The sequence below is a fragment of the Colias philodice genome, chromosome 7 (assembly GCF_061535455.1).
Source record: "Colias philodice isolate Cphi_HAF_F1 chromosome 7, ilColPhil1 Martin Lab GWU primary, whole genome shotgun sequence".
Classification (NCBI taxonomy): domain Eukaryota; kingdom Metazoa; phylum Arthropoda; class Insecta; order Lepidoptera; family Pieridae; genus Colias; species Colias philodice.
This window is the reverse complement of record NC_143092.1, coordinates 6,755,637-6,781,870: the sequence shown is the minus strand read 5'-3', so window position 1 is coordinate 6,781,870 and position 26,234 is coordinate 6,755,637. Positions and strand designations below refer to the sequence as shown.

General features: G+C 31.9%; 1 protein-coding gene across 1 annotated transcript in view; it reads left to right on the top strand.

Moving 5' to 3' along the window:
• ASPP (Ankyrin-repeat, SH3-domain, and Proline-rich-region containing Protein) overlaps positions 1 to 26,234 on the top strand; it is a 215,893-nt gene that overhangs the window by 34,897 nt on the left and 154,762 nt on the right. The window contains exons 2-4 of the mRNA XM_089697393.1: positions 10,163 to 10,210; positions 18,678 to 18,831; positions 25,320 to 25,409. Coding sequence (XP_089553519.1) covers positions 10,202 to 10,210; positions 18,678 to 18,831; positions 25,320 to 25,409 — 253 coding nt within the window. The 5' untranslated portion in view covers positions 10,163 to 10,201. The remainder of the gene's footprint in view (positions 1 to 10,162; positions 10,211 to 18,677; positions 18,832 to 25,319; positions 25,410 to 26,234) is intronic.

Here is a 26,234-nt window from a genome sequence, read left to right as displayed (position 1 = left end):
GTAATACGATTGTTTGAAGGTTTTGTAATGCTTCAAGTATAAAATATAAATAAGCAGAGGTACCTCTACTACTTTAAGCCTAGCCTTATCAGTTATCAGATATCAATTCTAATTCCTTGTAATGTTTTGTATATTTAATGTTTAGCTATTATTAAATAAAATTCGATCTTCGTTAGTGAGCACATTTATTATTATAATCAAATACTTAAATAAAATGAAAAATTGAAAACATCCTACTTGTAGTTTTATTTTTCTTACGGAACCCTTAATTACCTGTTATGATACGTACTTGACTGCTTATTAATATCCACCGGCGTTCTCCTATAATGTTATTGCGATATTTCCCCAATGAAATCTCCATGATATCGTTGAGTGGCTCGATTCTTTATATTTTATAGAAATTTATTAATACAGATACAATTTTTCTCGTTATATTAAAACTGCAAAGGAAATATTTTTATATTACCTTTGTAACGGTATGAATTACAAATAAGTCTATACTGATATTAAAATTTAGTAAGTGCCAATAGCACCTTGATATTATCATCTTTAACAAAGTGTTTCTTGTTAAAGAATATTAATATCTCAAGAATGTAAAACAAGTTTACTAACGTACGACAAACGATTATAAAATTAATTTTAACTTTGTTAAACGCCTTATTAATCTATTAACCAAATTATCTGACTCGATGATTAAAAACACTTTAGCCTATGAATTTTAAACCCGTTATGGTAACTTTCAACCATATATTTTGGCTGATTGGAATTTTGCATCTAAATGTTAAACCAGTACGATTTCTAACATGCTTTTTGGTCTTCCGCATGTCATCAATTAATGAAATATTTACGCGTGGTTGACGCAAGGCGGATTCTTTCAAACCGGTTTTCACAATGAGCTTGTAGATTGTAAAAGAATTGAGTAGCGCCGCACCAAATTACGCAGACCTATATTGCCTGTTAAAGGTCTGTAATCTGTATGTTGTATACTATATTAATTTCTATAATATAACATTCCCAAAGATGTAACTGAGGATTGCTACGGCTAGGCAGTTATAAATTTCCTTACATATTGTTACCGCTTAGTATACCTATCTATAATTGAATTTTGTAAGTATTTAAAATGTTCATAGTATCATGCCCATAAAAATATAATAATTAATAAACACAGCGTTGTTTCTAAACAAGTATCCCGGTAGTAGGTACTTTCGTGGTAAAGTTTAGCTAAAGGCGTGTCCTTTGTTTATGAAAAAGAAAGAAGCTCATTGTCACCAGCAGTGAAAACTTCGCTATTATTATTTGCGTTGTGTTAGAAACGTGGAGTGCATTTTCATTTTCCATTTAGTTTAAAATTGCTCTGAAAGCTCTTGTGAAATTCACCCAATATACTCGCAATAATTGAAACCACTTTATACGAACAAGAGTCATTTAGTCGAAGGTTAAATTTTGTAGTTCACGGCAGTCCATGTGAGGCTGGTCGAGTTTTGTATAGCGAGTTTGTCCTCAAAGCAATATCTCGTTCCGCTCACAATAAAAATCATAATGTTCGTTTTTTTCTTTCCATTCATGGAAGCTTAACAATTGCCCAGTTTCCACACCACACGCCGTCCACAACTTTGAAAGAGGCCTTTGAATTACGGCTCAAAGGATTTTGGTCATTATGATTTACCTGTTAAGGTAGATTGTGCGTAAAATTATTTAAATTAAGTGTTGACTTTAAAGCTAACCATAATAATGAACTTTAATAAGGTGTTGGTACTTGGTAATAATAATTATTAGTATCGTCGTTGACGGTATGTAGTTCATAACAATTGAGTATTTAAAAGATTATAATCAATGTAAATAAGTAGGTTTTTAAAAATCCGTAGACTTAATATAATATTATAAATGTTACGGTGAGTATATTTGTGTATAATATGTATATTGAATACTATTAATAGGTCTACATTGACTTGACAAATTGTTTCGCTGTTGTTTTTTTAATGAAGTCATGGTGATTCAGAGGCAGGATAAGAAGTTTAGCTGAATGCAGAATGTTTCAGTTTTAGTTTATGTTATGTGATATGTCACAATGCAAAGCAACGACTCTTGAATTCGGCATGCATTGGCAAGTTATATTACTCAAAGATAGATAGATAATAACTTCAGTAGCGCTTTGTAAACCAATTTAATTAACAATTGAATTGTTCTTTAAAAGATTATAATAGAACAATACAAATGTTCATTATTTAGTTTCAAATTCTTAATCATTGGGGAGTGCCTTGACCCTCAGTTTTTGCCTTCATTAGCTGTCTGATGACCTTGGGTTCAGTTTAAGTATTTCCTCAATCTAAATCATAAAGCGATTCTTTATCACGAGGATTTAAGCACTTATTTCCCATGACCGTAAATATTGCGCAAAAAATTCAAGGATACATTTTGCGCATTTGATATCTACTAATGCATGTTTTTTCATATAGGTTATTTAATGATTCTTAAAACGATTTAGGTGTTTGCGTTCTTATTGCTTCTTATGCAATAGGGAAATATATTCTAAAATTCCTGCAAAAAATGAAGAGATAATAACTTATCATCCCATCATTTTTTACGTTGCTGTTTACGTTACGTAGGGTCATGTCTATATAGAAAGGATAAAAGTGCATTTCAAAGCATCTGTGAAGAAGGTTTGAAGAGAAAAACAGATAAGGTCGACTACTAACACTTCTGGCAACTTTGCCAATGTGGTGGATTGTCTAATGTGACCTTTTCCGCTGCTGTGTGTAAAGAAATAGTAGTGACGATAATGCGTTTCTCAAACTCTTGCTCTTACTACCGTTTTGTTTATAAATATTCCATTTTCTGCATCGTCATGCTCATGGCAATTTATAAAACCATAATATCTCATTCTCATGACTTATTTTGATACTTGTAGGTACATTGTATCAACATTTATTTTATATTCTATTTTTAAAACTTTGTTAAAGTTGAAACCTTGATTTCTCAATTGCCTTGTTTATGAAAGAGAAAATAAATATTTCGTTGGTTTATATCTTTAATGAGACTGTTATTATAGAATATTGCAGCTTGTGAATATAAACAGTTTATAACTACGTAGTAATGATGTTTTGTGCATTAATGTCTGAAGCACCATAAAATATCAAACAACTTTTACGATTATTTAGAGTCGAATAATCTCTGAGCTTGTTATAAAATGAAATAATTTGCTTTTCAGCAGATTATATTCACCAGATTATATGCTGAAAATAACTATGCTATAACATGTGTATGCATTGATGAAAGAAAAATGATTTTCCATGAAATTATTTAATTAAAGCTCTACCATGAATTAAATTACCTATGTAGTATGGTCAGAACGCTAAAATAGTAAATAATCATACATGTCGATACAATTTATAACATACAATTATTATTATACAAAAAAATCTATTGGTATATTTTCTGTATTTGAAAAAGAACTGCAACATGTCGGAAAATGAGTCATTACATAATGAAAACAATAGCAATAAAAGAAAATGGAAGTGTGTCCCACTGAGCCGCAAGCCGCAACAGGCATGGCATCGATTTTCAATTAGATACCATGTGAAACTTCTTATAACAAGAATAACTTTAAAAAATCATATTTGCTTCGAATATCAACTACATGTCTATACTATAAAACAATGTCGCTTTCTCTGTCCCTTTGTACGTATGTTTAAATCTTTAAAACTACGCTACGGATTTTGATGCGGTTTTTTTAATAAATAGAGTGACTCAAGAGGAAGATTTTAGTTCATAATTTAAGCTGGCAAAGTCGCGGGCGGAAAGCTAGTCTATTAATAAATTTAATAATACGTCATTTCCGCGACGGCATTCATAACGTAATGACCAATTACCACATGAAACTCCTGATTATAGCACACGAAAATCAAATAATCGCTAGTTATTTACAATAATTGTCCTTCGAATAGTGTTAATAAATATGTAAAGGTGTTTTACGGCTATATTGAACAAACATTAATGTTTTCTTCACCCATAGCATTCATAAAACAGATAAATATCGTTATGGAGATTTCATTTTAGAGTCGTTAAAGTACAATTCCCACGTTTCTTTAGTTAAGTGGCTTAGATTTTTATGTTTAAACGAAACAGTATCACTATTTCATTGATTTGAATATAATCAAAGCTGAACCATTTTAACTGGTTTTAAGAAGTCATTTTTTTATTTGCATTTTGAGGACGAAATAACAGTGATTATATTTTATCAGTTAATAGCATTTTCAATTGTAGAGTCAAATTTATAATTAAACGTAACCTTTAACAAATTGCTTCTAAAATTTAACAAATTGCTATATATACTATTAAAGAGATGTATAATTTGTAAACTACAGATACGGATGCCATAACGACTAGCCAATATTTGCCAATCATTTAATTTTATAGATCGGAATCATTATCTGTTTTCGTAATTCTATGTTGTTCGGCGGAATGGTCTATAATTTTTGGTAATGAAACTGGGATTCGAAATACAATAGCTATAAAGGTTACAATTATTTGTATAATGTTACATTGAATGAGAATTACGTTATAAGTATAAAGTACGCTATAAGTTTAAATATAGTTTTGTATGTGTATTTAGGAATTAGGTAATGAGAAGAATAGTAATACATTTTTGTAATAGATAACATATTCGTTGGGAAATCTTATAGGCAATCGTATCGTAATCTAGTAATATTGTCAGTAATTTTATTATTGTCTGTTATAAAAGGTAAAAGGTACATTTGTTGTGCTGTATTTGCTCTACTTTTCTTATATTTTGGTCTTATAACAATTATTGATATTCAAAAGTAGACGTAGACAACAATTACGTTGAAAAATTCAAATTATATACATACCTAAATCATAATCACAATAACGCAAGACATCAAGAGTTACGCACATGAATTGTTTATCATCTAAAGCGGAAAAATGTGAATAAATCAAAAACGGCTGTGCAATTACGTTCGGTTCAATCAACTCCCTGAACACGCGTACAGATAACATGACCATGAATGTATAAAGAGCAATTTTAAAGGCTTCAGCGTGTGCTTGATTCGGCGATTGGCACATGCTTCCCGCGGACGGACGGCTTGACAGAATGATTGTGTGTAAGTATCGAATTCCTGTACATCTGCCCAACTAAAGGCTGTGTTAAACCGACTATAACGTGACTGGGATTGGAATGTATGGCCGAGCTATTTACGCGGAGTCGAACTAAGCGGATTTTATCCCAGGCTAGGTACAAGATTGGAGTGAGCAAAATACAGAAATATGTCTACTTAAGCTACAGATAATATTGTCTATCTAGAAGTCGTTTTTATATACCTAAATCTTAAGATGTAATAAATAAAAGTGGCCAGGAAGTTTGCATTTATTAAGTAATAAGATATTTCCACCAGACGGATATGTTTAATGTAATATGTAATTTATGTTTTCATGCTAGTTTTTATAAATCGTTTATATAATTAAATAAAATAAAAATTTGATTTGTTAGGCTTAGTGATCAATCAAATATGCAAGCCCATTTTTTGTATGGTTGTTTGTTACGTTATTAATATGTAAATGCTACATTTAATACACGTTATCATATTATCTCGTTCTCAATAACATGTTTATGTTATTTTATAGTCGTGAAATAGCTTTGATTCACAAGAGAAAGTAACAGTATTTAGTGTATAATGACTATTATTTTATTTAAAAATGTTTTGCGCATCTATCGATGGTGTTCGTGGTTCGATACAGCTCTTACGTTCATCACACTTGGCATCTGCGCACGAACTTACCCCGAAGTAAGATCGAGACAGTAACAATAGTTCAAGTTCTTAAACTGCTTAAGGTCAATGTAGACGTGACGTCCAATTGCGTATACCTGGTATGAATTAGCCTATTTGTTTGGGTTCCGTATCGAAAGGGTAAAATGGGACCCTATTACTGAGACTTCGTTGTCTGTCTGTCCGTCTGTAAATATTTAGTAGGTAAAAATAAAATACTACGTACCTACGCGAAAAGTCAATTAGGTAAAGTGCCATATTTACCGAATTAAATAGGCTATTAGACACTTAATGACTTTCAATTTCTATAAAATGATAATTCTTTAAAGATTTGTTATGCAAACGGATTGTCTTAAATAATTCATGACTTATCAGCCAAATGTGTTTGTTTCTGCTGCTATTAAAATTTAAAGCAGTTCATAATTTATGACATTATTTGGACTGAGTTTTGCTCAGAATCAAGAACATAATCAACTTAATTTAATGCGACTAATCTAAATTCAAAGTCCATAAAACGCCAGGGAGGTCTGGCTCTATTTTGATTTGAAAGGTTTTTAATACAGTCATTAGATAAGATAAAGTTTCGAATCCTTTGCGATAAAGATTTTAGGAAGGTTTTGAGTGTTAAACATTTTATGAGGTACGGTCCTTATAAATATTCATTATTAGTTTACATGCTTCTTCGAATTTAACGATTCTTTAATAAATTTTTATATAGTGTAATGTTCTCGTCTGACATAGTATATCATTATTGTAGAAGTAGGTAAAATATACTTATACATATTAAACACAACGCCATCTAGTCCCAAACTCAGAAAGCTTTCAAAATTAATAGAATTAGAAACATTTTTTAAAGCAAATGAACATGAAAAGTACCAGAGTTAATGATTAACAAACATTACCTTAGTTTATTATTTAACAATTTTGTAGACGTCATATCGAATGTACCATTAGAACCCGCAGCTTTCGCCCATTTTGTAGATGATTAATATTTATACTTAAACATGATGACAACCAGACAAGAACAGAATTTAATCACCTGGGACCACCCATGCCATAAAACATTGCGTATTACGCTATAAATCTGTACACTTAAATAAGGCAATCGACCATTTCAATACCGAACAATACAATCGGATGTTCAACCGGTACTTCCGAAACGTTAAGACAGCCTTTCCCTCGGTCCCACCCTCGATTCTACACTCATTGTATGCAAATGGCTCCGCGCTCGTCGCTACCAAATATTTCACGGGCCACTGTGGGTGACAGCGACCGCCAAATTACGAACTATCAAACCCTGCTGTGGTATAGGTAATCCGGAAACGGTATGGTGGCCAATTTGTCCCTTCCGTGCCGTTGATTTCGTCGCAATAAACATTCTGCACGCGGCACACCCCAATCTGTCCGTGTAATGGTCGACGAGTTTACATTGATTGCGAAATTGTTTAAATGTTTTATATTGCTTGTACCGTTCCGGCTATCGAAACGTATGTTAAGGTTTATGTTAGGACAATGTCTTGGAAGTTTAATACGTATTGGGACTCTGTTGGGGCATAAAGTTGGAGAGGTGGTGGGGAATTTTATGCCATAGTTACTTTGTATTACTCCTAGATGATTGAACATAATATACTGCACTACAACTACAAATCCAACTTGTTTTAACTTTTGATTTAGTAAAAGAAAAAAATACGCATAGATACAAGTTATATTATGACAGGACAGTGGATGTGGACACAAAAATTCCCAGCCCAATATGACATAAAATCCAAATGAAAACTGCGATTAAATACGTCTTTAAAAGTATCAAACAATAAAAAAATGGAAATATTATGGCACTTCGTTGTAAACTGGGCAACAAAGAAATAAAGAAACAAAAACGCTTCCGGTTATTGTAATATAAACACCTAAACGAACAAGCGCAATTTCGTTTTCCGGGATTTTATAAAACGTCGCGACAAATTAAATGTAATTCCATTTTAATAAATTAAACTACAAAAATTGCAGAATGAAAGAAGCAACAAAAAGTTTAAGTTGTAAAAAGTTTCTATCAAAGAGAATGCTTCGAAACCAACACCACAAAATAGTATTTGAAATATGCTATACCATTAGTGTTATATTACAAGAATAAAGATAAATCATTTGTTAGAATAGCAGCCGTCATTGCTATTCAGATGTTGCGAGTAATTTGTGCAGTCACGTCTTACTCGCTAACAGACGCTTGTATTTCCCGATGTATACTTATAATATCAGACATTCTCACTTCCCATTGAACATTTAGTTGCTCTCTTGTGTCTTTAAAGTTGAAAGTTTAATAATACACTTGTGTCACTCCTACGCGGGCTATTTGAATGTATGAATATTTAGTGGAGAGAAAATGTTCTTGTGAATTCTTATGCGCGCTGAAAAGCTCTAATATCATTTGAATACCTGTCTTTTAACTGGCAAATGACTTGTTCTAACAACTCTATCGCGGGTAATGAACAATTATTATGAAAATAATACAGGTTTTTAATTCATGTATCGATGTTTATCAAACGAGATTGTGTGTATGTTCAAATTAAAAATAAGAAAATGTTACGTTGAAACGGTAAAGTCTATTGTGAATATTATGGTTATTACTTATTAATTGAAGTTGCTCTAGTCCATAGACTGCATGTATTTTGGTGTATTTTCCTTTAAAATCTTGTATCGTGTTACCACAACTTAACCTTAGCAATTTGAGATAATTCGCAAAACGTGCATTGTTCGTATCTTAAGAACTGAGAGGTCAACAACTCTTTACCATATAAATACGTTTAATTAAAATACTATACAATACAAACGTGATGTTAAGTCCTATTTAAAGGGACGGTTTAAAACGGTACGATTTTGTACGGATTAGGGCATAATATACGAGTGGGGGTTTTAATGCGCTTATTGTAGACTGGTTCAGGAGACAATACATAGCTTAGCGCAGTAAAAGTGGGTGAATATGAGCTGTTAGCGCTGCCTCGGAGCGTATAGAGAAAGCTCACACCGCAATGTGTTCGTGTTTACATATTTTATTTACACCCAGGAGGAAAATCTATGTTTTAGTCTCAGAGTTTGTTCTGTTTATTTTATTTTGCGAGGCTGAACATCCATGAAAGTAATATAAACGAAATAACTTTTTCAACGTTGGTATAACATACTGTACAGGCACTATCTAACTAATATACATATATATTAATTAGATAGTGCCTAAATAGTTTACGGTTAATCTTTTAAATCTATCTCTTAGACAAATCTTGATCAGTACCTTCATTGTGTTGTGCCTTTAATTTTCTTTAACAAAAGCTAAAAGTGCAGGCACTTCGAAACATTTTAGTCAGGAATTATGTATGAATGTTCCCGTTCTAGAGCATCTACACAATCCTGCAGATACTCATTAATAATAATTATATTAGTGAAAATGCAAAAACAAATAGCAACAGGTTGAACTTAGCAACAAGTGTGTGGTTTTCGGGCCTTATCTTCATATTTTTATATAGAATACTAAAATTGTTATTGGTCTGAAGTCTGTACGTACTTTAATGAATTAAAAATCAAAACAGAACATGAATTATTTTTTTAAGTGTCAAATAAAAGCTACCTACTGCACGAACTGGAATTCAGATGCTATTTTCACTGTTGTACAACAAAGATCTGATTTTAAATATTACGCTTGTGCTTTATGATGGATAGGAGTAAAGTTCTGAATAGGTGAATTAGCTATACTAATTACTTACACCGTGACTTCATGAAGTAATAATCGTCAAAGAACAATGAAGCTTGAGCATTATGCCATAAAATTAATGTATTTATCATTGTAAGTCTTTTTGTATCTAATTGCGGATAAAAGCTTTGGCCTTTTCAATTTGAATCACAATAGGAAGAATATCATCACTAGATAAATTACGACACGAAATAATAATTTACATTCAGATCTATCTCACCTTCCTCTTGTAATGCTCTACGTGAGGAATTGTTTGTTTCTGGTTTAAATCTGGGGTGCTTGCATATTTGAATATTACAGAATAGATATCAATTTTTTTTAATAAGAAAAAATTACAATTACATCCTTGTAATTTTAAAATAATACTTATAAAAAACCATATTTATTTTTTATTTTTACTCTTCGAAACATTTGAGAAATAAATTTTTAAAAGTTGATTTTTTAGTCTGTTCTGCAATGAATCTAAAATCAACGATTATTTCAAAGTTGGAACTTGAAAAGAACGTTTACTCAAAAATTGCACAATTTTATTCAATTACGTTTTCATTTTTCATATAATCGGTTTTAAGATTTCAAGTTTAAAAAATACTAAACATATTAACGCTATAAAATAATGAAATTTAAGCTTTATGAATTTGTGTTTCAGAGAGGAGCATACGGCTGTATCCACACATGTCACCCAAAAATGATTCCGGTAAGCAAAACCCAATAAATTATTAAGAAGTTTTGACCCCCGTGGCTGTTTTCGCGTGGTCGTGTCACATTGCCATAAAATATTGCACATATTTCCCGCTTAGATATACTTTAGGGCCCTTAGTATGTATCACTAAACCAGTTAACGTAATGTGTAAAATGTCTCGTCTAATGCAATAAGTCTCTATTTGATTTAACGAAATATATAGAATAGTGGAATTTGGAAGTTTCCTTTCTTCAATATTTATTGTATAGACTATAGGATGTAAAGTGGTAATTGTTATTATTCCATGGAAAAAGTATAGGACCTTACTATTTGGTCGCGGAAGAATTCCAACAAATACCCGCGGCCCCATCATTAAAGCGGCTCGACGGAACACAGTGGGGTTTTAGTCGGTAAGAATCCGACATAACCCACGGCTCCTTCCCCGGGGGCCGTGGGTATCTTTGGAAGCTTTCCCCACTATAAAAAAAAAAAAAAAAAAAAAGGACCTTACTATTTTCTATTTTCTGTAGGTATGTGCGTTTGAATTCAGTTCGGTAAATGAACAGATGCCTACGTAACATGATAAGACAGATTTCAAGCTTTCAGTTATTCGATTTCAATCTTTCAGAAATCGATGGTACTGTATATACCGGAAGGAAGTTAGCGCGGAAAGTTTATTTTTTTAAATTATTAATATCTCAAAAAATTGCTCCTTAAATGCTCCATCAGAATCTGTAATTGCTCCACTTCTATAATTATTAGTTTATTTATAATAAATTAAAAAAAAAATCCAAATACTGAAAACTTGATTTCCCTATAGAATGAAAAATATTCACTTTTCATAGAAAATTTTTTTGCAAAAAAATTGCTCCCGATTTGCTCTATCAATTACAAAAAAAATTATTTAATTTTGATAATTTTTACAATAATTAACTGAAAAACTATGTTTGCATAGTAAACTACTGCGCTGTGACGTCATCAATTACTGTCGTTGCGACGCATAAGGGTCATATTTACATGTATCAGCACTGCAGCGATATCTATTAAGACCTTAATGTTTATGTTTTCTTATTTATATTATTTACTAGATTTCCGCCCGCGGCTTCGCCCGCGCAGTCAAAGAAAAGCCCTCATAGTTCCCGTTCCCGTGGGATTTCCGGGATTGCGTCATTTTCTCGAGATAGCCTATGTCCTTTCTCGGGTATCAAAATATCTCCATACCAAATTTCATGAAAATTGGTTCAGTAGTTTAGGCGTGATTGAGTAACAGACAGACAGACAGAGTTACTTTCGCATTTATAATATTAGTATGGATAGTGATTGAGTCAACAATTGAATAACAAGTGTAAGTACTATTTTATTCAATAATAATGAACAATTAATAAATATTTCTACTGTAAATCATCATCAAAGTATTGAATTGGTATTAATAATTGAATTTGAATTTCTGTTTACTATAAGAAAAATTAATAACTATGCACTTTTTATTTCAGGGTGTGAAGGGATTCAGTCAAGGAGTTTTAAATTATTGAAGAGTGGTAATTATTTAGAAGTAGGGTTCGCGAAAAAAATTGAGCCCTACTTTTATATAATCACCTGAAAATTTTTCACTAGAGTATCCATACTAATATTATAAATGCGAAAGTAACTCTGTCTGTCTGTCTGTTACTCAATCACGCCTAAACTACTGAACCAATTTGCATGAAATTTGGTATGGAGATATTTTGATACCCGAGAAAGGACATAGGCTACCTTTTATTGCGAAATAAGTACCACGGGCGAAGCCGGGGCGGACCACTAGTAATTAATAATTCTTTATAATTATATAAAGAATTATTTTTGACAATAGGTTTTACATAAAAATTTTACTTATTACATAAATTAATTATTGAGTTTCATCTAGCAAAAGTTGAAAGAAACAGATATTATTATGTATTTAAAAAAATCATTCTTATCATAGGTATGTTTATAAACATTTCCCTACCCATCCCTAAACTCGCATATTACGTTTATTCGTATTATTAAAACTTCAAGTAATTTTTAATTAATTTGTGTTTCAGTCGCTTGTTTCATCTTTCGGTGTCAAGTTGCTATCGTTTGCGGGAACTATGCGGGTTTTCCTTTGAAAACGCGGGCGAAGCGGCGGGCAGAAATCTAGTAAATAATATAAATAAGAAAACATAAACATTAAGGTCTACAGATATCGCTGCAGTGCTGATACATGTAAATATGGCCCTTATGCGTCGCAACAGCAATAATTGATGACGTCACAGCGCAGTAGTTTACTATGTAAACATAGTTTTTCAGTCAACTATTGTAAAAATTATCAAAATTAAATATTTTTTTTTTGTAATTGATAGAGCAAATCGGGAGCAATTTTTTTGCAAAAAAATTTTTTATGAAAAGTGAATATTTTTCATTCTATAGGTAAATCAAGTTTTCAGTATTTGGATTTTTTTTTAAATTAATTATAAATAAACTAATAATTGTAGAAGTGGAGCAATTACAGATTCTGATGGAGCATTTAAGGAGCAATTTTTTGAGATATTAATAATTAAAAAAAAATAAACTTTCCGCGCTAACTTCCTTCCGGTACTGTATATTCAATTGAAATCTTTGTTTTCTTTATCAGAAATATTATTCATATATATAAAGGAATATAGAAAGCTTTCGCCATAGTAAAGTAGCACAAGAAGAACATAAACTTAATCTAAATTGTAGCTATTATTTCAAACACAGCTAAAGAAGATGAATTTAAATTGTTCCACAGTACTATTTCGGGTCGTACATTGAAGATATTAGACAAAGTACTTGATATATATGGATCTGATATTTGGTCAGCTAGTTTCAAGGCTTTACTTGTGTACTCTCTGCCTCCATAAATTATGACTAAGCAAACAAAACCTTTCGCCTAACTATGCTTATTTGCATTTTGGGATACAATATTGTCTACTTAAACTAATAAACATGATTTATGTTTGATTTGCGTTGAGAGCAATAATATTCATATTAAATTACGTAATTGGTTGAAGTCAATTGCATCCAGAATATTGAGTATCAATAATAATAAATAATTTACCCGAAAACGAAAAGGTAACTAACAGGTTTTAGGTATACTTACGTTCAAAGAAAATGGAAAGCATATATATATAAGTTCGTATTTGCGAGAGTTAATCTTTTGAACTCGAGGCATAAATGTGAATATTTCTCGTGGGAAGTTAAATAAAATAAAAGATTCGATTCAAATTCTAAAACGATGATTCTCTATTTGTAAGAAATAAGTAAATATAATAAAGTACCTATCTATTAATTTATTTTCAGTACTAATCTGATTTCATTGAAAGTTTATTACCAATAGTTATTTTAAATTCGCTTTCATAGACGAAATACAGGTGGTTATATCTAACTATATAATATAACAGAAAACCGCTTAAATGTACTGAATAAACGTGAAAGTTTGTAAGGATGGATGGATGGATAGTATAATACTCTTGCACTCAAAAATTAAATTAGAATAAATTTTGATACGATTATAGTTTTAAAGGGAAACTGCGTTCTTTAACTAGTTTAAAGTCCTCATTACTTATGTAGCTAAAAATATCGTTATCATAACCCACATAACCTTTGCGCGTCTTATCCAAACATTGTCCGTTGGTGTACAGCCAGTAACCCCTTTAAATTATACGTTATTACACAAACATCTGCTGACGCAGCTGGACTTGCTAAAGGAAGTTCGCGCGTCCCTCAAATACCCACCTTTTTGTTCCTATTTAGATCTAGACCATAATAACCCATAGTTCTAACCATATCTGGGTTCACAATCGTCATCCTTTAATTGTGAACGTGGCAAAAAGTCCCCTCATTGGGTACTTAGAAAACTGGTAGGGAATAATGAAACTAGTATGTGTTTAGCCAAGTTTTTATTCACATTGGTAATGCCACAATTTTTATCCCAGTTCTATTTTAAGATTATTATCTAACTTTACAAGCGATGTAATACTGATGTAATTGAGTTCAATAAATTGTAATCATTCTTACATAAAAGGAAACATGAAACTAATTATTTCAAACTGTCATTTACTCATTTAGGTATATTCAAATTAAAATAGCTGGTTAGTAACTTGGTGTCTGGTGAGTTGATCAGGCACACCTTTAGGATGCTTTCTCAACAATGAATAGAATTTGGGTGGTTCATTACCATCTAATAGTCTTATAAAATTATTGAACCAGTTTTATAGGAATACTTATCAATCATCCAACCTTTCGCCCAAGAATTCGCCTTATACGGATTTGTTATTACGGGCGATTGTACAAAACAAATCAAGGCTTTGCTGACAGATGTATTTGCTTTGATAGACGTACAGGCTGTATATAAATGACAGGCATCACTTAAATTTACATAATACCTCTACAGATACAGACTTTACGTTCGTAGTTTCGTCAAAGAGACCATTTCGCATAGTAATGGTATCTGTAAACATTCTATAAAGCGGGCTCACACAGAGCGAGCAGGCTCGCGAAGCATTTTTCGCACGAAGCAGCTCGGTTTATGTGAACATCGCTCGGGCGAAGAAAGCGTGTGTGATATTACGTGTATAATAAATACGCGCGGAAATTGCTTCGCTAGGATGCTCGCTCTGTGTGGACCCGCCTTATTCCTATTCGTATGTACTAGTTATACAAGGCATAAACAATTATGCGATTCACTTTGATGGAATAATAGATATGCTTACATTTAGATTGAGTGTTAATTAGGATAATATTGATTGTGTGGCTGAAGATGATGGTTCATAGGTGACGGATCGTAGATGGATTAATGGTATATTTGATAGTAAGCAGTGTATTAATAGTTTAAAACTAGAATAATATATGATAAGGATATATTTTTACAATGTTCTAGAGTGTTTGTTAAAGAAACTATTGACATTAAAGTCGATATAATTGTTGTCTGCATTTATTTAATTTTATCATGAAACTGGCTGTAGCCAATATCAATTTTCATTAGCATTGTATTTCAAATATTTAAATGATTAAAAAAATAAAGACTATAGGAAAATATATTTCTTTTTTTAATTAACGCGAATATTGTGTAATGATGCAATGCTTTACAGCGTTTAAAAAGCGGAATAATAACATTTTGTAATAATCTATTATTTTTAGTAGAAACTCAATATTTCCAATGAGACAGATGTTATGAGAACATAAATATTATAATAAAGTCAATACGTTAGTTTTCATCTTTTCAAATCATAATATAATATTATAAGTCGTTCCTCATATTTTATTTTACGCTTTTCTAAAACAAATACCGAAGCTTCAGAACATAACTTTTGTTTCTATGACTATTAAAATTACAGTTCCCGCGAAACCCCATAAAATAAATTAAAGATTTTACGCCGACGCAAGAGAAAGTGATGTCACGAAAACACGAGATTTATGTGGGTTTGCGAAATAATCACTGCATGTTAAATCATACGTTTTCCACATATCTTGAGAAATATTTGTACTGTGATTACAAGCAAGTGTTGTACGTTAATTTTAAAAGTTGTACTTAAACAATGTTTAGGAAAATTCGATATTGAATGATGATACATCAATATTGAAGTATTATTTAATAAAAAAAAGGATGATGCAAATCGAAAAGATTTGTCAGATCGATGTAGAAAATTAAAATCAAACAAGACGTATTCTAAACATAGGTATTATCTTTTAAAGGGCTTATAAATTATTAAATAAGTATGGTTTTAAAAACATAGGCATGTATAGCCTATACATGCCTATAGTTAGTAAACTACCTGGTGTAGGTAATGTCTGTGGTATAAAGTATACACCACGCCATCTAGTTTCATAATTAGTAAATTTGGCAAAAATTTTAGGAACACATTATATATTACATATACATATATGTAACAAAAATTTATATACATAGTTTTAACTTATGATGTACCAATACATTGACAAAAATGATTTATTGTATTTTTCCCAATATTTAGACTCGAACCCACAATGCCTAACAACTAGGTACTCTAAACTCTACAACAAAAGTAAAAATAATTTTTAACTGTGCAAATTAAATATTTTACTCGACTATTTTATTCAGTAAATGGAGCTATTTTGTACTGAAAAATGTTTCCTATAATGAATGTTTCATACAAATTTACAGCAGAACGCGATTCCTTTCCTAGGAAATATTAAATTGTCCAATTAGGACAGTAGCTGTTATTTGTACTCTCAATTAATAGGGTTGTAATGAAAGCACTTCCTAATGAATACAAACTACTTCTATACACAAATTATGCTGAAGCAATATTTAATTTAATTGTATCTAATTCTGAGAGTTAATTAACGCCTACAAATAAGATACGTTTATTAAATTTTGCTTTCAGATTGTTAAAATTAGTTTTGAATTATAAAGTTAGTCGACGTTTTGTTAATTTCAAGATAACAATAAGGGAAAAGTTTTATCAGTAGGTACTCCGTACATGTCTAAAATTGGATTTATATATTTTATTCACACAATAATTACCTAAAACATTTTCTATCGTCGCGTCGTTTTCAATAATTTCTAGCGGTTTTTTTTTTTATATTGAACAAGAATTTTAAACATACAGGAAATATTAAAAGCCTAAATCAAGATTATTTATATTTAAATACGTTTTAAGTCTCAAATAACGTAATTACATCGATAATTCATTTCCCGCCACATAAATCTCATAAATGTACCATCTTCGTTGCTACATAATGTTACTTTCTACTCTGTTTTAGTACAGCACGAAGTAACTATTCTCTAATCTGTGGTACAGCTATTTACTTCATTCGAGTTTTCAGAGACAAGCTCCAGGCGTTATGGCTGATAAAGCTATATAGCCGGGGTATGGGTGGAATATGTTTAGCTTTTATAATTATATTTATATCAATTTGTACGGAATTGTCATGTTTGTTGATCAATGTACCTAAATAACAATTCATAAGACTGAATAAAATTTAATAAACTTGTACTATTAGATGTTCAAGAAATTAAAAGAAACCATCGGTGGTTTAACGATTTTCGTTTCTGATAATTTTTCTTTATTCTTTGACAAAGAAATATTATAATGAAGTCGGTTAACAAGTACTTATACCCGGCGCGGCCTAAGATGATCCCTATGACAGTTCGTCTTAGTGATTGCTCGTATGATGGATCGTGTCGATACTTTACTATTTTATAGGCTAAGGCGTGGTTTGCATTCAGCCACGTCGGTAAACATGTTTTTACAAATATTATAAAATGAATTTTTAACGTCTATTATGTAAACGAAACGGTAAGTAAAACGAAAGTTTTCCAAAACATAAAAATGCACCTTATCATTTTCTCGTAATCTTGAACCCGTTTAACACAGTGTATATTATTTTATCATGAAAATGGAATCCCCCATTTAATTTTTCTAAAAAACTTATATTATCATAGGTAAGTAAATTAACGCGAACGGTAATTAATTAATTAATTATGCTGCGATCTTCTGTTCCATTCAATAGAGAATGAACTATAGCTTAAGCATGGAAAAAATGTGAACTCGTTTCCATTATCGAAATTTGTTTATCGATACTTTCCGCACTAGTCGATAAATGCCAACGATGTAAGTTTTGAAGGACGTAAACGTAAAGTCAGATTGATATAATTTCTCGTAAATGTTAAGAATTGTTATAATTCCAACGGAATATCATTGTAATGGCATAAAGCTACGTAAAAATTAATAAATGCCATTTTTAGACGCCTCCAATACGTTTCTAATTTAATGGTGACGCCATTACAAGTTTGTCTCTTGAGAATAACTGTCAGTGTCATAGGGATCATCTTAGGCCGCGCCGGGTACAGATAGAATTTTTATTCATGATTTGTTGTCATTTCAATCATGTTTTGATTTATAAAATGAAATGTACTCATTATGAAGTAAGTATGTACACTCGAATATAATAAACGAAAATTATTAACATAACAACGTGGTACTTGTGCGGTTGAAATTTAACAACTGAAATGATAATTTTGAACAGAATAACAATCGAAAGGATTAATGAAATAAATTGCGAATATATTTGTAATTAGAGTTCATCGTTATTGCTAACGTACATTTTAATGACTGTTGAAAATGTTTTATATGATATCGAATGTTTACTTTTGTTTATTGTAAAACATTGTATATTGTTATTTCCGTGCAAATATCTAAAGTTTTTTAGTATAAAATTTCAAGTTCGCGTCATAGCTATACCGTCACGGCACGGAGTAAGGTGACGATTTTGGTATCTATATGAATCTTGCCAAAGGAGTTTCACGATTTCACGACGATTTAATGTAATCTGTATCTTTAATCTATTGGCAATTTAGGCTTGACCAATGAGAAAATCTTATACACTTATCGATTAAATATATGTATACGTACCTATCTACTTACCTTTTTTTGAAATTGTTTCCACTAACAAAATAATACTCATTTTACTATTACAGATTATAGTGAGAGTATGGTGCGAAAGCGGCGTGGGCTGGTCTCCCACGGCTGTGCCGGTGACGCCGCAGACCACCAGCCGCGATGTGCTGGACTGCTGTCGGGAGCCGGGCGACGAGCCCTGCTTGCTGATCAGCGTGCACCCGCATCATGGAGGTAAGGCTATTAGAGAACAACAGATCACAAAAGACGGGGAAACCCCTAATTATAGAATTACAAAAAGGCGGGTACCTACCCGCCTTTTCGTAGTTATTTAATTAATGTTACAACATTATTAAAGGCATTATAGAATTCTATATGTAAGCACAAAAGCTGATGATCACGTTGTCTGTAGGTAAATAATATTGATCATATCAGAAGTCCACGGTACGTTAATAGGAATAATTGGTTTTCACATTGTTATTACCGTGAGGCAAAGTGGCCTTTAAACTTTTAGGTTTTTTAGCGGCATGTAGGTCATAAGCTTTTTGCTCTACCCTGGAAATCAATAGTCAGCCATCGTAACGTCTACATTTTTAACACAAAAAACATTTTATTCCAGGAGTTGGGGATCTCGCTACTGGATACTGATTAAATAAGTTAATAATGAGAATTACAACAATACTCACAGATTGTGATAGCCGATAGGAAGAAAACTAGAAAAATTCAAATAGGCATTTTAATGGGATTGTGTAAAAAGTTAAGCGAAAGAATGAAGTAGGTTGTATCTTACCACATCGTCAGAAACTCCACGAAAAAACTTAATTGCTGCATACTCACTAGTATTCATAACAAATTGAATGCGCAAGTAATTTTAAAACAGGTATTAAAGTGAGCTTTTAATTTCACTGCAATATCTGTAATTGGACCCAGTAAAACTGGATTAATGTAATATGAAGTATGGACGTAAGCTTCAACAAAAATATTTTGTATTTACGTATTGTTATGTTCTATTTTCTTATTGATCGACGGCCAATGAAATTATTTTCTGATATTGATCAGTGTTTTTATATCTTAGAGAATTATTACCTAAGTATACAGTTTGAATATTATGTTATATTAATTTTTCAGTATTGGATTTGTGATTTGAATTAACGTATTGCGAATCTACAGATACATAGAAAGCTAAAAGTCCTCTGAATAACGTGACTCCCAATTAACAAGAGGATGTAAGATAGACGAAGGAAACATGCGCTTGACATAAAAAGCAAGACGCTACATTTTAGTTTTTATGTCAAGAAGGAACATCTCATTGAGTGTCGCGAACCATCCGTTATGACTTCACATCCACTTTGATCCGCCTGTAATAGTACTTGATGGGTTCCTACCTGTGTATGAGCGTGTAAGTGTCCTTATATAAGTCCTAATCTATATATTATATGAAAAAGATTCTTCTTACGCGCCGGCAAGTTTTTGTGGATATCGGATATAGCTCAACTTGATAGTGTCGAGTTTTTATAAAAATCTTGATCGTAAATGCAGCCTTTTTATATCATTGCAACAAGCCTTCAATCTATATTAAAACTGCTTTAATTAAATCTTGACATCTTATATACGAAAGATTATATAGAAATGTTTTTAATAGTAGGAGCGAAGATATGGATTTGTAGCATAGCTACAAAAACTACTGAACTGCAAAGTTTGCAAATAACTTACAGTCGCGAACAGGACGAAGTTTCTAGCAGAGGAAATGAGAAAAGGTTAGCTGAAACTCGTCGCCGTCGCGTACACATAGTAACATTATATTTCTTTAAACACATTACTCACATGTCGAGCCAATAAGAGTGTGCAAGCCATCGCGGGCGTCGGTAAAAACTTGTGCTGCCGTAATTGCCTCCCTATCGAGTCATCCGTGGGAAAGATATGTCCGAAATTTCATTTTCATTTGCCATCGGTCAAGGAAACGGCTCGGCCGTCGCTTCCAAGGAAATGTAAATAACTATACTTACGCAATGTTCCCCGTAATGATCCTTTGAGTTATTTTTTAACGGCTAAACGTAGAGCGATTGTAATAATAAACCAATTTCACGTTCTTGTTATATAGTTAAGTTCTGTGTATTTGTAATTGTAAAATTATATATATTTGTTAAGTTACTTAAGAGGCCATATCGATTTTAGAGTGATTTTGACTTGTTTCTGTAATTCTTTAGGCGCTCGTTTAACAAAACTAATTTAGTAACAATGTGTTTTATTATCTTAAATTAAAGATTCATTCAATATCTAAAATATGTTCGAGACAATTTATTGATATTCATTGTCCAGTTTGTTTAATAGCCAATAACCTGAGGCGTGTTTCAATTTTTTCCATGCGGGACGTTCGTGTCTTTGTAGTTTACACGGAATTTAAAAGAAGAAGTTTTTATATAAAATATACAACAGTAAAGACACTGAGACATCCTAAAATATGTTCGAGGCAATTTAAGTACTTTTATTCAAAAATTCAAAGAAAATCTAAGTTAAAATAGCCTTACTTTGATGAAATTTTATGTGTATTTGGCGTCGAATTTCTAAAACATACAACAGAGTAAAAAATAAATAAAAAATACACATTAAATGACAGATTTATGCTTAAAAATTTGCTTAAAAAATTTAATCAAAAAAATACATATTATATGATTTATGAAAGTAATGGAATATTTTAAAGTTCTCTAGAATTTTCGATTATATACGGGAGCGCAAACGCTGTAACGGCAGACCGCGCTCCGCGCTTTAGGGAGTAGGACGTGTTGCGCTGCTCCGTCAGACACAAAATTACTAAAGTACGTTTTTCCCGCGCGTAGTAGGCGGGAAGCCCACGATATTAGATTAGAATTGGTGATGTAGACGATAACGAGATAATAAGGTCCTATAATGTTTCCACTTTGAGCGCTTTCAGCCTTTGCTACTCGACTACACGATGATCGCGTTAAAACGTAAAAATACTAGCTTTCGTCCAGCGCAATTTTGTATTAGGACTCTTAATTCTGGATGAAAGTATCTTATAATTTTCTCGGTATTATAATTTCTCGTTTAATACTTTGAAAAATATTTAACAAATAACCTCTCTAATACCTTATATTTTCCAGTGGTATGTTACGAATTTATAATTTTGTACAATTATGAATGTTTTCTGACACATATTTATTTTCCGAAACCTTCTAACATAATCTAGAAAAAGCTCTACATTTCCAAGAAAAACACGGTTTAAACGAGTTGAACAAGTGATTAAGTTGTTATTAGGTCAGACTAGAAACTGACCTTGCTATTTTTAGTCTTTAAAAAACATCTATTTTGAATCTAGCTATTACGTAGTATATAATTAACGACCAAACCTCGTCGGAGTCTTGTTAGCGTTTAACGTTGTAGTAATATTTTACCTCAGAAAACGTAATTCTAGTTTCATGCATACATTTTCTCTATGTAAAGTTATAAAGGGTCACTTCATTATGCAACTCTCGTTAAAGACGTGAAACCACCGCTTTTGTTTCAACAACCAGCTCATTAATGTTTATATTACTATAATGGAATGGTAGAAGTATATTCTAGGCAGGAAAATACTAAAATCACATTTGAGCAAGAACGTTATTGTTACTAATGAATAAAGAAATATATGTGTACGAGTATCATTAAGTTCCGATGGGTCCATGAGACACATACGATACCTACCCGGAATATCTATCTCTTATGGGCTATGGCTCTTATGCCGTTGACGTGCAGTATCTACCTAAGAGTAAGTATTGAAATGGGTCAAGGCAAAAAATTGGGGCAAAATTTGAGCGATAAACTAATCAAGCAAGGAAAATTATTAAACAGAGAAGGTTAAATATATTAAGTAGAGTATTTTCATTTTTATAATGATGCTAATAAGATAAAAAATATAGCAATAAACTGTACACGTAAAAAAAGAGAAAAGTTTGAAAGCCGTTCACCCCCAAGGAAATTAATCAAACAAAGATTTGATCTCCTGAAGCGGAGTTTGTGAACGAGGCCCATACAATGTTCCCGTATACATTAACTTCCCATCAGAGTGGCATGCAATAGCAAATTGCAAGGTAACAACTATAATTTGGCCTAATGAACTCATATTTGCGAAGAATGGGTAGATAAGGACACACGCGACGTTGATAACGAGGTAATAACGTTGTATTCAATAAATTTAAGCATTTGCATACAACATAATGTTAAATTGTTCGTAAATATAAGCTTAGATTGTAATCAAGCTCCTGAATTCATTATGAGGTAAAGAGCGAAGTTTATTAAATGTTGCCAGGATTTTGATTACGTTTGAGTTGTAAGTTTTGATTTTTTTGGTAAATAGACATTCAAAATTGTGATACAGATAAGTCTTACAACTTACAATAAACGAATATCTGCACACGATAGCCGAAGGATTCGATACAAATAAATCGATTTATTCTCTACGGAAATAATTATAAATGATTAAAGATAAAGCTTTACAATTGGTAATTAAGTTAAGAATGAATAAAAGTCACAAACATTCATACGTTTGATCTTTCCCAGCCTCAATAGTTGAGCCGGTTCGAGAGCACTATACATATATATGTAGATTATAGATGTAAGTCATTTCATACTCACTCGTTAGACGGCTTTTACTTTCACATTTGAATTCACTTTGTTTTTATTCCCACCAGAATAATAATTACGGTTATAAGACACTCCTGTTTCGCATAATGAATAACGAGAAAATCGTTTTATAATATCGTAAAGTTCCTTTGAAATAATTTACTCAATTGCGCCGGCGCAGGTTAATTATTGCTTTTATGTTTCAAGAAGGCGCTCTGATGTACATCGGCTAATGACTTTATTACTTATTCTCAACATAAAAATATTAAGTTTACCTCTTCTATTTTAAATATATTAAATACTAGAGGTCCGCCCCGGCTTCGCCCGTGGTTTATTATTTCGAAATAAAAGGTAGCCTATGTCCTTTCTCGGGTATCAAAATATCTCCATACCAAATTTCATGCAAATTGGTTCAGTAGTTTAGGCGTGATTGAGTAACAGACAGACAGACAGAGTTACTTTCTAATTTATAATATTAGTATGGATTTGTTATTCACTTCTATGGTTTATTGCTAAATTTTTATGACCCGTCAAACAAAATACATTGAAATATTAAATAGAGATATTAATAACCAACAAATATAACATAATCTTATATATAAAAATGAATCGCAAAATGTGTTGGTAAGCGCATAACTCGAGAACGGCTGAACCGATTTCGATAATTCTTTTTTTAATATATTCCTTGAAGTACGAGGATGGTTTTTATGTAGGGAAAACGTAAATATGTACCACGGGCGAAGCCGGGGCGGACCGCTAGTTAATAGTAAAGTTGCTTCATAATGATTAAATAACACAATAAAAATAATACAAATTATAATTACTGTAGATAATAGATACCTTCATGTGTCAATAAACACACAACTAGCCTCTATTATAATCCATATTATAATATTACTAGCGGTCCGCCCCGGCTTCGCCCGTGGTACATATGAAAAATAGATGTTGGCCGATTCTCAGACTTACCCGATATGCACAGAAAATTTCATGAGAATCGGTCCACCCGTTTCGGAGGAGTATGCAGACTAACATTGTGACACGAGAATTTTATATATATATATATATAGATAGATAGATAGATAAATGCGAAAGTAACTCTGTCTGTCTGTCTGTTACTCAATCACGCCTAAACTACTGAACCAATTTGCATGAAATTTGGTATGAATGATATTTTGATACCCGAGAAAGGACATAGGCTACCTTTTATTGCGAAATATGTACCACGGGCGAAGCCGGGGCGGACCTCTAGTTTCATATAAAGATACTTTAAATAATACAAGCTTGATTAGACCCTTTATAAATACTTCTTATAGAAAAAAAAGCCTTTCAATGTTTTTTCGGCTATTGCCTAATTCGTGTTGCACAACAGCCATACTTCACTTCACTTGACTTAAGAATAATAATTATTATTGTATTTGGGAAACCGATTAAAGGCACTCTTGACCCAAATAACGACGATTATGCAGAAAATATGACTTCACTTAGCATTAAATTGTTTTTTCTCTGTTTTCACTGATCGTAGTATTCAAACAATGGCGAAAGCTTCTGTTTGTGAATAGGCTCGCCTCTTGTGATGTAATGAGCTCAATTCAAACGAAAGCCGACTTATTTTCTTTTACAATTTGGAAGCAGATAATTCTGACAACGGTAATGAAGGCGGCCTTGCCTTACCGGAATATTCCTCGTGTTTCCTTACTTAATTTGTTTTTGCTAACCTTTTATATTAACTGGCTGACGAATGATAACTTGAGAATTGTCTAATTTACGTAAGCGATGGCTCCAATGATTGCGCTAGGCCCCATTGTGTATTTAGGACTATGAGAATGGCGGTTGTACTTTTACATTTTATGAGATAATAAAGACATCTTAAATTATAACTGAGGTTATTCTTATAGCTAAGAAATAAAGAAGTATATCAGTATGATTACCTACATTCGATGATATAGAGAGACTTGTGGTTTTAGTAGATATTGAAACATTTCCAGTTCTCTTAGGAACACATTATAGGCACATATTAGATAATATAGTTACTACGGAATTTTAGGTTCTATTTTTCAAAGTCGTATCTTTATTCTTCTAACATATTTTATGATTATTTACAGTACACGTTTTACGAGATGCCGAATCACCCCTGGAGGTGGCTTCAGCATGGGGACCTGATGTCCAGTTCGTGCTCAAGTACATTGATGAGGGTAAGTTTTATCTCTACTTATATTATAAACCTGAAGAGTTTGGTTAAACGCTTATTTTGGGAACTACTGTTACGAACTTTTCATCTTCGATGTACGAGAATAAATAATAATAGAGATGGGTGTATCAAACACAACCAAAATAACATAAGATGCAGACATAAAAGTAATCAGAATACCAAGAATATTAAAACATTGCTTTATTCATTTCTCAGTTTGAAGAAGTAGTAAAAAATCCACATTTAACGATATGTTGTTATTATTTTAATTATACTTTAGTCATATAAAAATGGGTACGTTATTTTATATTCATATCTTTGTGCGAAAATAGATCTGACTGTGAAAAATAAAATCTGTTATTATTACGACATAAAAGAATACAATGCCACACAACAAAGGGCCACATATGTATGTAAATTTTCACATAAGATTTGGGGCGTACTTGATTTTAACCGCACGTAGAAAATACTAATAGGTAGATACAAACAAGATTGACGAAACATTCGTATGTTTATATAGTTTTTTGGGTTTATTTCAAAGCTCATTACATGATATCCTACTACGAGTTTATAAAATTATAAGTTTTAACAAGATATATTTTAGTAAGTTCATTTATTAACGATTTCTTTAATCGCTCAATTTTATTGCTCAATCAATCTCAACACTTCAATTAGAGCACACGACATGAGAACGAAGGGCATGGTGCTAATCTGTCCCGTATTTATTTACGATCTTAATTGCCCCGTTTATTTGCTGTCCCTTCCGCCGTAAATACGTTGGATAGAAAAGTCAACACAATGAGGTCATTATTTCATTAAGGATTCAATA